Source organism: Mandrillus leucophaeus, unplaced genomic scaffold, assembly GCF_000951045.1.
Source record: "Mandrillus leucophaeus isolate KB7577 unplaced genomic scaffold, Mleu.le_1.0 Scaffold113, whole genome shotgun sequence".
NCBI lineage: Eukaryota > Metazoa > Chordata > Mammalia > Primates > Cercopithecidae > Mandrillus > Mandrillus leucophaeus.
Window position 1 is genome coordinate 4,444,247 of NW_012099543.1, and position 17,342 is coordinate 4,461,588.

A 17,342-nucleotide genomic window follows, 5' to 3' on the forward strand; every position below is an offset into this window, starting at 1 on the left:
TCTGGTTTCAGCCTGCCGGCTAGGGTTTGCTGACCACTGATACAGAGCATCCATAGGAAAACGTTATTTAAACATTGAACCGTTGGCTGAAATGCTCTGCTGTTGGAGGTTTTTTTGTTTTGTTTTGTTTTTTTTGAGACGGATTCTCGCTTGTAGCTCAGGCTGGAGTGCAGTGGCGTGATCTCAGCTCACTGCAAGCTCCGCCTCCCGGGTTCCCGCCATTCTCCTGGCCCAGCCTCGGCAGTAGCTGGAACTACAGGCGCCGCCACCATGTCCGGTTAACTTTTTTTTTTGTATTTTTAGTAGAGACGGTGTTTCACCGTGTTAGCCAGGATAGTCTCGATCTCCTGACCTCGTGATCCGCCTGCCTCGGCCTCCCACAGTGTTGGGATTACAGGCGTGAGCCACCGCTCTGGCCTGTTGGATGTTTTTAAAAACAGATTGGGCAGTTACTTGTTTGAGTTGGCTTTCATATGTTAATTCCTCCTTTAACACACTGGTGCTTCTGACATGCAGAATCTTCTGCTCAATATTGTCACAGACTACCAGTCACCTAATCCTCTTTTTCTATGAACTTCAGTTAAGTTGCAGGGAAATTTTTCTCTACAGGTCTTGCCCAATATCTTCTAAACAAAAGACTGTGTCTGAATGCTAAGAGGGTCATGGTCACAGAGAGTGGGAGGATTTGAGCCCTTCAAGCACTTAGGAGGTAGGAGAAAAGGAAAATTAATTAACTCATCAAATCTTTTCTCTCAAATAGCAAAAATGCAATAGATTCTTGCACAATGAAGAATCCTCTGCCAGTAGGGCTAAAAATCCACCTTCCTGTTTCCCTCTGTGTTCTGATACATGGTCCAGAAGGGCTCATGCATTAATGTGATGTTCATAGCGTTTCCACATGGTAGGTGAGAAGCACTTTGCAATGCTAAAAAGTTTGAATTACTCTTAAATGTGCATATATGCATAAATACATATATGTAAGTCTAGACATAACATGCAAGAATCAGGATACTGATTCTTGACATTAGCAACTAGATAGACATCAAATGTTAGAATTGTGAATATTTTATTATAAATGCATTTTTAAAAGGTAATTACATTTTAAAAATAAAGTAATAAATTTTAGTTTCATATAGTTTTTAAATTTAAAATTTATTGTCACGTGATTCATATTCTGCCTTTTAATTTTAATAGGTAAAATATCTTTTTTGGGAAACAAAATTTTTTATTTGCCAATATAAAGTTTTACATTAATCTTTTTACATTTTTATTAATCTATACTGAAGATTTTAATCAATTAGTTCAATACTGTCGATCATGTATAAATTTGATTATAACAACATAATTTGTATTTTTATATTAAGGGGAAGATAAATATTCAATTTTATGGAGCAGGCAAATAATAATTCATAAATTATGTATGTCCTTATTTTATTACTCACCCTTTCAGGATACCCAGTCATATAAAAAAAATCAAATGCAGTCATCTTTTAAAAATTTCTCATTATGAAGGTATCCTTAAAAAGGTAGACAGAAAGGACATATTTATTAAACAATTTGTTAGCATGTGGTATGAAGGTCCCCATTTGAGACAACCACGTAAAAAGGGCTCCCCGGAGAGTCTCCTATTGGCCTGTGCTCTGGGAGGATGGGGTGGAGCCTTGAGAAATTCTCACCATTTGTAGAGGGGAGGAGCCCCGCCCCTCCTGTTCCTGGGTGGTGAACTGCTATTCTATCGGTGAGGTGGAGAGCCGGTTAGCGGGACTATATTTCATTTTGCAGAGTTGTTTCTCCTTTTTACCTTTCACCCAATAAATTTCACTCCTAACCCTTCTATGTGTCCATGAGACTAATCTTTCCTGGTCATGTGACAAGAAACCATTTTTTTTCTACAACACATTTACATTCTTGCTCCAGCCCCCACAAATATTAGCGAAGGGCCTATCTCAAATGACTATCTTTCATGGAAATGAAGATGTTTTGACTGATGAACGATTTTGATTAATTGATACAAGACCCAAAACTCCTTTTAGGTTTAATTCTTTTGTTGAAATTTCAACAAACGTAACTCAGTTTGACAACTTCTTAACTGAATTTTCAATATCCCCAAATCTCTAGAAATAAAACTTTTCTCTTTTAAAAAACGTATTTTGGGCCATAGTCATTTGGTGGCAAAGCCTAACTGGTTTTACAGGATATTATGTATAGCCCTTATGCATACTATTTATATTCAAATATTCACTTAGAGATATTAATGAGTTTGATTATGGGATCTGTCCCAGATCCTGCTTGGGGGTTATGTAATGTACTATTAATGCATTATGTTACCTTTCAAAAATCTGTAAAAGTCTGGATTTCTTACATGTCTCGTTTAAAGGTTTCCCTGCCTTAGTAAAAGAGCAAACTAGAAACAATGTCATGTTTTCTTTAATGACTCAGTAGATTATCTTAGAACAGAGGCACAGTAAAAACAATAATTCCTATTGTACAGAAATTGTACAATAAGATATAGATAGATGGCAGAGGACTTTGCTGAAAGTGTACTGACAACCATAATCATTTTTTTTAAGGTAAATCCTGAGTCAACTTGTTCCCATCTTGCTTGAGTTTTTAAATAATAGCTGAGCTTACGAAACAATTATAGTCAAATGATACTATTAATTAACTGATTCAAATTCACTCAATTTTCATCATTTTGAATTTACTTTTTAGGAATAGGTCATACTCTAGTTCATGGGTGTATAATTAAATGTGGGTGTACAATTTTAAAAATCCAGAAATCATTGCACGAAACCATAAGCTTATGGAGAAAAGAGAAATACTTTTTGATCTTTCTTCCTTCATAATGCCTTGCCTACACATGGTAGTCATTCAGTTGGTGTGGAAATGAATATTTTAGCTTACTGTTATATTTTGAGAAAATGCCACTGAAATCTCCGTCATCAGAAAGGATTTAAAACTGCCAGAACTTTAGTGTCAACATTCCTCTTGCTCTAGACTGTGAGTAGCTACACATCTATCTCCACACATGAGCTTCTTTTCTGCTTTAAGCCTAAAAACAGCAGCCATATTTGACATTGAATTTTTTCAATGTCATATAAAATAATCATGCTCACTTCAGCTCAGATTTTATTGAAGCCATTAGAAGCTTAAGTCTTTTGTGGACTCACTTTTGAATTCAACGTTTCTTCAAGTGTCTCACAGCCATTGCTTCCACACTGTTGCTCAGGGAAGAGAAGGAACAAACCCTGGGGACACTTTCCTCCTTTGAGACTAGTGGACCTTGAGGCAAAACGACACCCACAATTATAGTCTGAGCACTGGGAATTCAATGTAAAGAACATTTTAAAAATATTTCCATGATGTCCTAATTAGCCTCATCCAAGTAACCAAAACAATTCTTTATACTCACACTTCCATCTCTCTCTCTCCCTTCCGCCCTCCCTCCTCCCTCCACTAGCCAGGGTCTGGGAGAAAATATTTGCAACACACATATCAGATATAGAATATGTATCTAGAACTAAAAACAAAACCCAAAACACCCCTTATAATTCCACCATGAAAAGATAATCCAGTTTACAAATAGACAACAGATACCCCAGTAAAAATAATCACATTCAAAACCTATTACTATGTTTCTTATAACATTCTCCAATGAAAGAACTGTGGCTCCTGAGACAAATGGCTGGTCCCAGAGCTGGGGCAAGGGATATATTAGATGAGGCTGGCTTATCTTGTAATTTCAGAATGTGAGGAAGGGCTCGAGAAAACGCAATGATGGGGATATGTCAGATGGATACAGGGACTAAGTAAAGAATCTCCCAGTGGCCAAAGCTGAAACAATGTGAGCAACAAAATCAATAATGAAATATTGGTTTATAATCCAAAGTGGAAAATAAATACTGAGTGCATACTCTCCATAGGAAAAAAAATGATTGGATTAAAAAAATCTAGTCAAATAGACCAACCTATATACAGAAGTATTACAAATAATTTATTCATACATTCCATTTTGAGAAGGTGGAGTATTACTCCCCATCGTGTAAGTGTGGGCGCTGCATAGCATCTTCCTTCCAAAGAGTATGGTATGGGAAAGGAAAACACAAGAGTAACTTTAGAATGGAGAAGCCTGACAAACACAGCCTTAGCCCTGTAATCAAGGTTAACATCTATAGTGATAAGTCATGCTGATAGCATGTACCCTTGATATGATGGAGGAGAAGGGCACTTTACTTCTGTGGTCTTCCTCCACAAAACCCACAACCCCCGTAGAGTCACATGAAAGCTATTACAAACTCCAATTGAGGGACATTCTATAAAATGCCTAGCCAGTACTTCTTAAAACTGTCAAAGTCATCAAAAGCAAAGAAAGTCCAAGAAACGGATGTCTAAAGGAGCCTAAAAAGATATAGCAACCATTTTTAATGTACTGTCCTGGATGCAATCCTGGGAGAGGTGGGGAATGACACTAGGTAAGAAAGGAAAGGAAGATACAGAATATACTATGAACTTTAATAATAATATGCCAATATTGACTTGTTCATTGTGACAAATGTACCGTACTAATGTAAGATGTTAACAGTAGAAGAAACTGGGTGTGTGGTATATGGGAACTCTTTGAACAATCTTTGCAACTTTTCTATAGATCAAAAACTCTTCTAAAATAAAAAGTTTATTTAAAAAAAAATGAACAACAGATTTGAACAGATGCCCCACCAACGAAGACATACAAATGACTAATAAGCACCTTAAAGAATGCTTGACATCATTGGTCATCAGGGAAATGAAATTAAAATCATAATGAGTTATACTATACATCCACTGGACTAAAATTATAAAGACTGACAAAAACAAGTGTTGGCAAGGATGTGGAGGAACTGGAATTTTATACACTTCAGGTAGGGATAAAAAATAGTACAACTAACTACTTTGGAAAACAGTTTGGCAGTTTCATAAAGTTATATATACACCATCATATGACCCAGTCACTCCAGTCTTAGGTATTTACCCAAGAGAAATTAAAGCACAAATCCACATAAATAAAGGCTTGTACATAGATGTTTATAGCAGCTTTCTTTGTAATAACCGCCCCCGCTTCAGAAAAACAACCCAAATATCCATCAGTCAGTGAATGGATAAACACATTATCCATATAATGGGAACCAGCTTAACAGTGAAAGGTAACAAAGTACAGCAACATCATGATAAAATTTCAGCGACATCATGCTTAGTCACACGCAAGAACGTACATGCTGTATTATACTACTTACATGCAATGCTAGCAAGTGTGCACTATATTTCAAGGGACAGAAAGAAGACCAGTGGTGCATAGGACAGGGGAGCCTCTCTAACAAAGGTAAGAGGGGACTTTGTGGACAGATAAAAATGTTCCCTATCTTGATTGTGGTGCTTACATAAGTGTATGCATTTGTTAATGCTCATCAAACTGTGCATTTATAATGGTGCATTTCATCTTATGTAATACAATTTAATATAGTTGATTTGTTAACAAAAATAGAGGGAGTACTTAAAGGGATTCTGAGGATGGCTCTCTGGGATCCTTCAGGGATGACAAACTGTCTCTGCTCCATGGTCCTTCCACCATCCCATGCCATCCCACTCCTCCCACCACATCCCCAGAAAGTAAGGGAGCTGTTTGACATATGTCTCTTTGAGAGTGAAGGTTCCTGCTCCATGCAATTTCAGAAGGTAGAAGGCTTGATGGCATAATGTGTGCCACTGTGGCTTGAAGAGATCCTTTAGTGTGCCTGGAAGAGGCAGGAGGAAGGAAGAAGTGGACATACCTTCCCCTGTTCTCTGCGACTTTCAGAAGGCACAGAAGAGGACCCCGATGTCTACTGGAAGCACAGAACTTTGTAGAGAGAGGTCACAGGTGTACAGCAACTTGAGTGGGGGCCGAAGGGACACACAGCTGCCCCTCTAGGGCAAAAGAGTCCCATGAGGGAGCTGGCATGTAGCCGAACGTGGCCTCAGGAAACCATGCATACAGCTACAGCAAGATAGCAGATGCCACGGAATAAAGTGCCACCAGATCAGGACACAGGACCTCCTACTACTGAGGCTGCTGCTCCCAGGCACAGGAAGAGGATTTCTCTCTCCTCCCCGCTGGGGTTGGAGTCGGTGAAGCTGGGATAGACAGTGTTAGTTCAGGGAGAGAAAGCTTGTACCTATGAGTAAGGACAGCTAAAGATATTGAATTTTGACAGAATTGTCAACAGAGAAAGCCAAAGACTTTAACAACAAGAATAGATTACAAAAATCAGTGGACTAGACTAACATTTAAACAAAAATAGGGCAAAAAATAAGACATATGCTCTGGGTAGATTTTAAGGTTCAAAGAAGTTTTGAGAATATAGCAAGCTTCATTAAAAAAATTTGCATGTATCTACTTCAGTCCAACTGTTACACTTACATTCAAATAGGATTGTTATGATACACTCCTTTGCAACCTGCTATTTTCACTGGGTTATATATTGTGAACATTTGTCCATGTCAATATATAGTCTTCGACAACATGGTTTTTAATGTCTGTGCAGCGTTCTACCACATGAATGTACGTGCTTTATTTAAATGGTAGCTTATTGTTAAACATTAAGGCTGTTCCGTTTTTTCAGTATTATAAATAAGTTTGATGAAGAATCTTACACATGTATCTTTTCACACATCTCTGATTGTGCCCATAAGATAAATTCACAGTTAAGGAATTGCTGGTGCATGGGGTATTTGTATTTTAAGGCTCTTAACACCCTTTAGAAGGTTTGTGTCGATTTATACTTCCACTAGAAATAATTTTAAAGGCGAATTTTCTATCGATCTGTATCTCGTTCTGACTCAACAATAAATTGAACTGGCTAAAGGATGCCCATATATCCATCTTTCTTTCATTATTATGTTATAATTAGGGTGAGTTTAGAACTAGTAAAATGAGCAACACTAGCAATGTTTTTCATCCTCAGTTTAGCCACAAAAATGGCCATGTCAGTGTAATGAAAGTAATAATAATGGAGTTAACCTTTACGGAGAACTTACTGTATGGCAAGTAACATTCACAGTACTTTACAGATATTAACAATCCTATGAGGTAAGTACTATTACCCTTGACAGTTTAAAGGAGAGGAAACTGAGTTACCAAAAGGGTAAGTGCCTTGATCAATGTAGCTTTTCAGTATTAATATGTATCATTCTTATCTGGATTGTTTCAGTATTTCTGTACATGGTGATTCTTTTAATTTGCATCAGATCTTAAATAATTAAGATCTTTCTCTTACACAGACTAAACACCGACTCACCGCTGCCAAAGCCACTTCTGCTCTGAATATGAAATCCTGTGGTTGGATGGTCTTGGGACCCACTGTGGCAAAATTCTATAGACCCTGTACCACACTCTGTCATGAAAATGGTACTATATTACAATTCTCATTCCCAAGCACAGCACTGTCACATACCGCCCCAGTCAGTTGTAGAGTTTGCCACAAGTAATTTGTTATAAGTAATTAAGTTCTGAAGTTTGCAAATGGAGCACTTTTCATGTAAATTGGAGTGGATGTGAGATTATCCTTGCCTAAGGTCACCTCACTCCCACACATTCCCATGTGCTCTCAGAGTAGGAGAGAAGTGGGTGAAGCCTTCGCAAAGTTGTGGAGGAGGGTTACCAGCCTGCAACCTATCCTGCCTCTGCACCCAGGGAGTGGCTGGCACATGCATGTGTGGGTCTCTGCAGGAAAAGCATGGGGAACTACAACTCCAAATGGAAGGAATAAAAGGGGAGGAAACAATGAAAACAATTGAAGAGTAGGAAAAGGTGTTTCTGCCTCAATGCAACTGGAAAAAAAATTAGACATTTTCATTCCCAGCCTTCTTTCCTCAATTAGCATCAGGAAGCCAAATTTAGTTCCCAAAAAAAAAAAAAAAAAAAAAAAGAGCTATGTGTGCCCAGCGGGGAGAGATGATGAAAGCACCAACTTTATATGTTTGTGTTTCAGCCTGTCAAAGGCTATCAAGATGGCCATGAAAATAATGGAAACTCCTAAAATCTTTGTTATTAAAGAAATGTTTTCTCATCAATGAACAGCTTGCCAAGGCCAGATAAACAGCATGAAAAGCAGAAAAAAAAAATGCTTCTGTTTGCTTATTTAGAGAGTTGTTCTTAATAATTCATCTGCTTACAATTTCCAGAAAGCAATTGCCATCCCTTGCCCATTGACTGGTTGGGAAAGGTCTCTTACACTGTTAAATTGTCCTTTTTCTTCATTAGTCTTTGCACTTTATGTTAACTACGTTCTTGCATGCTAGTGAGCGGTTAGAGCCACTGTCTGCTAATGAGGTCAAGGTTAAGGACTATAAAACTAATAGAATAGTTAACTGATGGTATTTTATAGTTAGCAACTGGACACCTAATCCCAGATAGACATCTTGCAATTTAATGCCTATGTTCCGGGCCAGCACCACTAGCCTCTTCTGGAGAAATAACTCAAAGCAGTGTCATTTTGGTATATCTTGATATATAAATGGTAAATCACTGTTATTCGCCAACATCAAAGAATAAACATGTTTTTTCCATTTAAGGGCAGCCTCATCAAGAGTATTTCCAACTCTTAAACTCTTCCTATGGTTTTCAGGGGTGTCCGATCTTTTGACTTCCTTGAACCATATTGGAAGAAGAAGAATTGTCTTGAGCCACATATAAAATACACTAACACTAATGATAGCTGATGAACTTTAAAAAAAATCACAAAAAGATCTCATAATGTTTTAAGAAAGTTTACAAATTAGTGTTGAGCCGTATTCAAAGCCATCCTGGGCCGCGTGTGGCTCTTGGACTGCAGATTGGACAAGCTTGATTTATATGGCAGACCCTCCCTGCTTTTGCAGGCATCTTGCCCCAGATGGCTTTTGTTGGGGATTAATATCAAAGGAACATCTACCTTTTACTCAATAATCCTCTAAATTTTGAGGTGATCATTCCAATGTGGAATACATTTTTAACAATGGTTTTGCTTTTTTTCTCTTGATAAAAGTAACATATTTGCATTATAGAAACCTTTAAAATGCAGAAAAGTATAAACAAAAATATTAAACTTCCCATGGACAATGTGGGAAGAATTGCATTTAAGTATTTTGATTAAATTATGGACAGTCCTCAGTGATTGAATTCTACACTGCAGGAATGACTCCTAACTATCTCTCTGTGCCATTGTTTTTACAAAGTTTTTTATTTAAAAACTGTTATGACTGTTTTCTGTTGTATAAATGCCAATCTCTGCTGTGAAATGCCATCAGATGCTTTTCTGTAAATCATAGCACAGAATGTATCCTTCTTTGGAAAACTACTGCCATTAAATATTACTGTCCTTGTAATAGAAGAAAGAGAGGGTGATAATTCTAGAAATGAAATATTTCAGAAGAATCATGAATGAATGAACAGTAATATTTACTACTTGAAGAGACAAAAATAAATTAATGAATTTGGGGAAATAGGACTGTTGATATCTAACATCCAAGATCCATAACCTCCACAAGTCATAGTTGTAGAAAACCTTATTTCAAAAGAGTGTGATGGATAAATAGACTTAAACCATTTTTATCTTTCTGGATTTACCTTGGTAGTGGCAAAATTTAATCATGTTTCCACTCTTAATAAGTCAAAGTCGTGGGACAACTGATTTCATCTCATGTTTCTACACATATCAGGAAGAAGAAACAGACATTGCCATGACTCTAAAGCAGAGATGCTTCTTTCGTACAGGATAATGATTTCTAGTTCCACTCCAATTCGAAAATTTTCAAAGGAATGAGGAAGAAGGAAAGGACCAGCCAGTCTTTATGATAACTTAGGAGAGCTCAGTAGGTAAAGGGTCTGATGCATAGCAGGTGATCAACTCTTCGTTTATTATTGGCAGGCTCCCACAGGCAAGAGCACATCCTACTGGAGCTGAGGAAGAAAACAATCTGTCCATACCCACTGCCTGGAGAATGATCTGTTGCCTGAAGCTGGATGACTTCAGGTCTAGCCAAATGCCAACCTATGCTAAGGGAAGTTGGGGTTCTTGTCCTGGAGAATTGCAGAATGGTGGGGAGAATGTATTGTCTAGACACTTGCATTTCTCAGAGTTTGAATGAAAGTGTATTCCCCGGTTTAATAAGAGCCTGGCAGCCTCTCCTTATGAATAAGGCGTATGTGTCTAACAGAGAAAGTCTTAACCCTTGAGAGGCAGGGTAGCATAAGAAAGAACCGGAGACCTGTCTGCTGACCCCCGCTTTTGTTCACTTACATGCTTGCTGTGTGACCCTGGACAAATCACTTCATCTCTGGGTCTTTGGTTTCCTAATGAGTGTAATGAGATCCTTTCCAATTATAATTCTCTGTGATTCTCCTCATATGTATGGCTATAAACCACAATGCCCTTACTGGTCCCACAAGTGATATACAAATAAAGAGTTGCTGCTTGTTGTTTTTTTCAGTTTGGCGGCCACAGACTCCAGGTTTTGTAACAAAAATATATGAGTCCTTTCTCACACTACTATAGAGAAATACCTGAAACTGAGTAATTTATAAAGAAAAGAGATTTAATTGGTTCACGGTTCCACAGGCTGTACAGGAAGCATGGTGCTGCACCTGCTTCTGGGGAGGCCTCAGGAAGCTTCTACTCATGGTAGACAGCAAAGCCGGAGCAGACATCTTACATGGTAGGAGCAGGACCAAGTGTCGGGAGGAGGTGCCACACATTTTTAAACAACCAGATCTCACAATAACTCACTCACTCAGGATCTGGAGAACAGCGCCAGGGGGCTGGTGCTAAACCATTCATGAGAACTCTGTCCCCATGATCCCATCACCTCCTACCAGGCCCCATTTCCAATACTGGGGATTACAATTGAACATGAGATTTGGGTGAGGACATAGATCCAAACCATATCAAAAAGCAAGTACATATACCACAGCTTTCTTGTTTTCTTCTTCCACTTCACACATAGCAGTACTAAAGCTGACCTTCTTGACAGTGGGGGCAACGATAACAACGATGATAAACAGGTCACTTCAACAAAGAAATGATAATGAGATGTGAGAGTTCTCTGGCCCCCGTTGCAGGGTGTGTGACAAGGGGTACAACTCTCTGTTCGACCTCCACGAGCTCAAGTCCCTTAGAGGAGGGGGAGCATGCAGACAGGCAGGTGCAGGAATTGGGGCGAGCACTTTTGGGCTCCGACCCCACAGCAGCGTCTAGGGGTGGCTACCTGCGACCCCAGTGTTACAATGCTCTTTTAGCTCTGCCATCCACAGGTGGTTTAAGTGTTAACAAGCTCATTGTCCCCTTGGTACCCGGTCATCCCAAAAGAATTGGATTACACACAGACTGGAAGGATGAATGCAGGGGTTTTATTGAGTGGTAGAGGTAGCTCTCAGCAGGATGGATGGGGAGCTGAAAGGGGCGAGGGAGTGGGAAGATGATCTTACCCTGGAGTTTCCAAACTCCTCTCCGACTTTCCCCAGCCAAACTCCTCTCAGCCTTCAGCTGCTCCTTCTCTTCTCTCTTTCTCTGCTGCGCCATTCCACCGTTCATCTGTGTGTCTCCTCGTCTCCTAGTCTGCCTCTGAAGCCTGGGGTTTCGGGTTTATATGGATACAGGTTAGGGGGTGTGGTGGGCCAAAAGGCAACTTTTTGGGAACAAAAACAAGAATGCCTGTCCTCATTTAGGGCTGCGGGTATCCAGGCTCGAGGGTGGGGTCTTTGCTGGGGAACCACCCTTTTCTATCCAGTATTTCCCTGTCTCCTGTCCATATCAATAAGTCACTCAAAGCTTACTTTTGAAGTCTCTTTTCTGTGGTCAGCAGCGTTCACTCTTCAAATAGGAAAGGCCCAAACCAAGGGTTCCCCAACTTGCTCCTCTTTTCATGTCATCCGGATTAGTAAATGATGCCTCATTCAATCCAGTGCCTCAAGCCAGAAACTGGGAGAGTTAAGGGGGTATCCCCATTGTACTTAAGATGATCTTGCAGATCTTTACTCTGGTTTATCAGATACCACATGAACTCTCCAGCCTCCTCTCCCACTCATTCCCCAACACCAGTTTCTCCTCAAGGCTTCCTCCTATCCCTCCATATTATGCTCAGGCCCATCCTGGATCCGGCTAACCCTTACCCACGTTGTGGCTCTCCGTGTAAATGGCATTCCCTCAGACAGGTTTTCTTGACTCCCTCCTCCCAAGTATACCGGGGCCCTTTGTAATCATCACAAATTATAATTATGTGTTTGATTGTTCACTTAGTTATAACCCCTTTCTCTCACGAGGTTCCATGAGGGGATAGAGCACTTCTGTCTTCCTCATCACAAGACTTAAGTGACCACCACAATGGCCAGTTCACTGCACACAAATCTTTGTGGAGTGAATAGACAGGTGGGGGCCCCTTAATAAAAGTTTCTTTCTTCTGGTTACTTTATTTCCATCCTATAAGCTATTATCAGGAGCAACACTGCAGATGATCATTTTTTTGTAAGTTTTTCACTTTTGCAAGAGCTCTCCCTATGAAGAGCTTTTCCATTTTGGCCTAGATAGGCCTTATTTGAAAGTGGCCATCTCTCTTCACATGCACTCTCCTTTGGTTAGAGATGCAGAGAGTTTAAGACTTTGCCAAGGGTAGGCATGTCGTCAAGACACTCGACATGGTGATGTGGAGCAAGGCTCTGGGTCAGCCCCTACAGAGGTTTGAATCTTGGTTGAGTCCCTGTATAGCTAATCGACTTTGTGCAGCTAGCCTCAGTTTTTTTCAACTCTAAAATATGGATAATAATAGAATCTAACTGATAGGTTGTCTTGAGAATTTAATGAAGTAACAAATATAAAACAGTTAGTACAATGTCTGGGACACAGCAAGTGTCTGATAAACATTGACTCCTATTAATAGGTTTCACTCAATCCCAGAGGAAAGTTTGTTCATGTGCTGAGTTCTAGGGCTGGGGAATTTCAGGGGAGGCATCTTTCTTTGTCTTCTGTCTCCCTTTCCCTCTCATTTACTTTACCCTATACCCCCATCCTGATGTGCTGTGGTCCCAAAAGGCGGCAAGCAAAACTATGATAGATTCTAATTCTCTACCTTACTCATTTGAAGCCATAAGCGGATTCGAAATTTACAAGCCAGCAGTATAAAATTGCTGACGACCATTGCTTAAACTTTGGCAAGATGAATTCTGCCTAGAAATAATTAGTAATATGTTAGTCAAGTCAACAATAAAATTGTTGCACTGGCATTTAGTGACAGTTCAGGAGAGCGCCCTTACAAGAGGCTCTGTAGGCAGAGAGTAGGTGACATTAACCTTCTAAACAGAAGCCGCTGCACACCGAGTGCCAGAGTACCAAGAAGAATTTAACATTCCACTCCTACTGCCCTCCCCCACTTCCCGGCTTCAGCAAGGTGGTTTTAAAATGAGGAGCACATCCCGAGTGCTCTGTGTAGGTGGTGAAGTAGGCGGAGGTGAAATGCAAGCTTTATTTTCCCGGCTGCCTGTCATCCGATTCCCCGCTTTCCTCCGACTTTCATGAATGATGAGGTCATCCCGGTGCAGGAAAATCAAACTCCTATTTTTTCAAACCCAATAAAGGCCAGCATTGTACGTCTGCGTAAACAGAGAGGCCAGACGGGCAGGGTGGCGGGAGGACTAGTGGCCCGCCCTCTGGCGGCCGCGAGAGACAGCGTGCCCCGCGCTCCTCTGAGCCGCGACAGGGAGGCGGGGAGGGTGCGTGCGAACATGTAAGTTAAAATTAGATCAATAGTCAGCTTAGCGGCCTCAATCAATGCTTCGCAGGGAGAGCATGCAACCATCTATTTATAAGCTAACCCCGGCATTATCTTCCTCTTTTAGGACGCAGAGATCCATTACTGCGCGCGGCGGGGGAGAGGACGCCGCCGGGAGCTGGTGCGTGCCACACTGCAGCCTCGCAGGCTGCCCCGGACTTCCAGCCCCGGGTCGGCTCTGGGCGGGCAGGGGGAGGATCCACACCGCCGAGCTGTGGCCCCGCTGCTCCCAGCCGCGCTCCCCCGGCGCGCCAGCTGAGGACTCATTCCCGCCCATTCCTTACCTCGATGGAATCCTTAGCCCTTAGAGAGAGGGCTAAAAAAAACAACAGACAAACAAACAAACAAACAAAAAAACAAATTCGAGACGGCCCCGGGACCCTCCCGCAGATGCAGGGCGCACTCTGGCCAGTTCTAACCATAGATTTGACTGCATGTTGACAAGGGTTTCCAACCTAGCTTTCCGGAGGTACTGCATGACTCAGTCCTTGCTCAGATGGCGGTTGCTGTAAATAGTTGCAATTTCCCTCCTTCTGTCTCAAAGCACGGAAGGGAATGGATTTGCAGCGGGGACTGTGTATTGTATTTAAGGTCTTGGTGAGATGGACGCGGGCTCCATCAGCTCCAGACTTCCTGGGACATCTCGGCATTTCCAGGTCCGTTTGCCCTAATGGTGGAAGTCACCTCTCATATTTGATGAAATAAATGTCCACGTTTGTGATAACGTTGTTAAATTGTTTTCAGTTCTTGAAAGATGCTGCAGAAAAAGAGGCAAAACCTGGTACAGCACAGCAGCATGCCCCTCCCGCCCCCAAATACGAGATCAAATCACATTTCTAAGGGAAAAAATAGGCATTCTCATCTTAGATATGTATGTAGCGTATTTTATAATAGATATTTTTATCAAGAATTTTGCTTTTCTGTATTTGACAACTTTCTTTATTAAGCATTTTTATTTTGTGCTATTTTTACAATACAAACTCTGAAGACCCAAAGAAATTTAATATTAGCTTAAATGTACATTAGATATATTTATAGAATCAATTTATTAGCTGCTATAATGTTTGACATAAAAGGCTTCTGAACTAAAGATAGAAACGGAAGCATTCTTTATTTAGAAACAACCTTTCTCCTCTTCTTCCAACTCTTGTTGGCTTACCTCCAAAATATATCCTGCATCTGTCTCTTTCTCACCACCTAGACTGTTCCTAGTTTAGTTACAGGTCACCCTTCATCATCATTCACCTGAATTACAAAAATAGCCTCTTGTCTGGTTTTCCTGAATTCATTGTCTCCCCACTGCAGTCCTCACTTGCCACATAGCAACGAGATTGCTCTTTTAAAATGGAAATCAAATCCTATCTCTTCTCTTTTTAGAACCTTCAGTGGCTTCCCATGGCACCTTGATTAAACCCCAAATTCTTCACCATAGCCAAAATGTAATGTGCCATCTGCCCCTATCCACCCTCGCTCATCGCTCCTCATCTCATATCACTTTCTCACTTGTCACAGCATGCTTTTACATATCCCTTCTTTCAGATCTAAAGCCCCACAAGCTCATTTTTGTCTCCTAATCCCAGTTCTTGCTGTTCATTCAGTGTGGAAGATCTTCAGAAATTCTTCACAAATCTACTTCATTCTTATTCTAGCCTCAGCTCAGGTATCAGAGCTGACCACCTTCTATCCCACCCCTCAACTCAACTCATTATCACATTACCATATTCTATTTCAACAGAGTAATTAATTGAAATTATTTTATTTATCCATGGCATTATCAGGGTGTTCTCTGTCTCCACACACCAGAATGTAAGCCCCATGAAAACAGGCTCCTTGTCTTTCTTGTACACCGTGATCTCTCTGGGTTCCAGAATAATGCCTGGCCCATAGTTAGTAATCAGTAAGCATTGATTGAATAAATTATTGAGTGTGATTTCCTAGTGTCTTGTTTGTAAAATGCCACTAATAGCATTCTGTATACTCTGCCATGAGTTTTATAGTTATTTTTATGCCCATATGCTTCCTCCTCTCAAGTGTGAACTCTATGAGGCAGGATCATATTTAGTTCATTTTATTCTCCATGTCCTTATGGAGTCTGGCACATCACAGGTGTTTAATATATTTTTCTGGACTGAGTTGCAATAAGTAAATGGGTAATAAGGTGATACTAACCTTTCACCTGGGGACGTGCAAAATTATTATGTATCCAAAGGAACAGGTTGTTGCTTTGACCCCTGTAACATCGCACACACATACACATGGACACACACACACTTGTTCTCGATATTTTCAAAGACTATTCAAATCCATTATTTTATTTGATCTCCAAGCTGGTATGTATAAGCAGAAGCTCAGGGGCATTAATTGACCTGCTCAAGATTGCATAGCTAATATAAAGCAGAGACAGGGATAGCGCCTGCTACTTTCAAACACCCACAATATGCACACATAAAAACACATGCACACATTTCCACATTTGCCAATATGGCTTAGTTCAAATGGGATCATAAATGCAAAGTACTTTGAATGGAATCTGGTATGACAGCCTTCCAATAAATAACCATTCCTTTCTCTTGGCCTTGCTACAGTTGCCATAATCTTCCTATTTCTACAAAGAAGAATGCTTCTATCTTCACTTTGTTCTTTTTCTTACTAGTCTGATCTCCAGGGTCATCCTTATTGTGAAATTTTAATGCATAATATTAATTGGATATTTTCACAGACATGAGCAATAGTAAATGGATTTTTTGCTAACTAGCAACCTATTGCTCTTCTAACTTTTACTCTGAACACAAACCAAAGAGAAACAGTTGTGAATACCTACTAGCACACAGCTTAGCTTAAGTCATACAGTGCAGTGTTAATGAGGAAAGTTTATCATCCACAAACAAACACTAAACATAGCACAGCCAGGGAGGACAAACAATGTGCAAAATTAGTTTTATTATAGGCAAAAAAAGAATGAGAGCCCATATTGATCATTCATTCATTGTTGCATTCATTTTATGTGCCAAGCACACTGTACAAAGTTTGGGAATAGAGAGGCAAGCAAAAATAAATGACGTCTCTACTGATATGGGTCTAGTGGAAAAGAAACACTTAAACCAAAGAATCACAAAACAGAGATCAATGCTGTGAGTGGGTAAAACAGGAGGAATGGCCATGGTCAGAGAATTCAGAAGGGAAGTGAAGTCCTTGAAGAAATGACTACTAGGCTTAGCTATGTTTTGAATTCAGTTATGGTCCAGTATCCCCAGTGGTTACTAAAGAAGAAAGAAATGACCAAAGAAATAAATAATAATGGTGACTACCTTTGAAATTCTTTGATTTAATAAATACTTCTTGAGTACCTACTATCTACCAGGTAGTCATCAAAGTGCTAGGGGCTATAACAGTGATCAGAGACAAAAATCCCTGCCCTTATGGCTTTACACTGTTATGGAAGATGGCATACAGTAAACTCACACATAATTATCATGGAAAGGAATGTTAACTGTTGATTTCTCCTAAGCAGAAAAACAAACCAAGGAAGT

At 40.2% G+C, this 17,342-nt stretch overlaps 1 protein-coding gene across 1 annotated transcript; it reads left to right on the forward strand.

Annotated features, from left to right (window-relative positions):
- The first annotated feature begins 9,923 nt into the window (after positions 1 to 9,923).
- Positions 9,924 to 14,902, forward strand: LOC105550463. The gene is made up of 2 exons (XM_011995382.1): positions 9,924 to 10,090; positions 13,880 to 14,902. The coding sequence occupies exons 1-2, from the start codon at positions 9,994 to 9,996 to the stop codon at positions 14,251 to 14,253; spliced, it is 471 nt and encodes a 156-aa protein (XP_011850772.1). The 5' UTR covers positions 9,924 to 9,993; the 3' UTR covers positions 14,254 to 14,902.
- Positions 14,903 to 17,342: the final 2,440 nt, after the last annotated feature.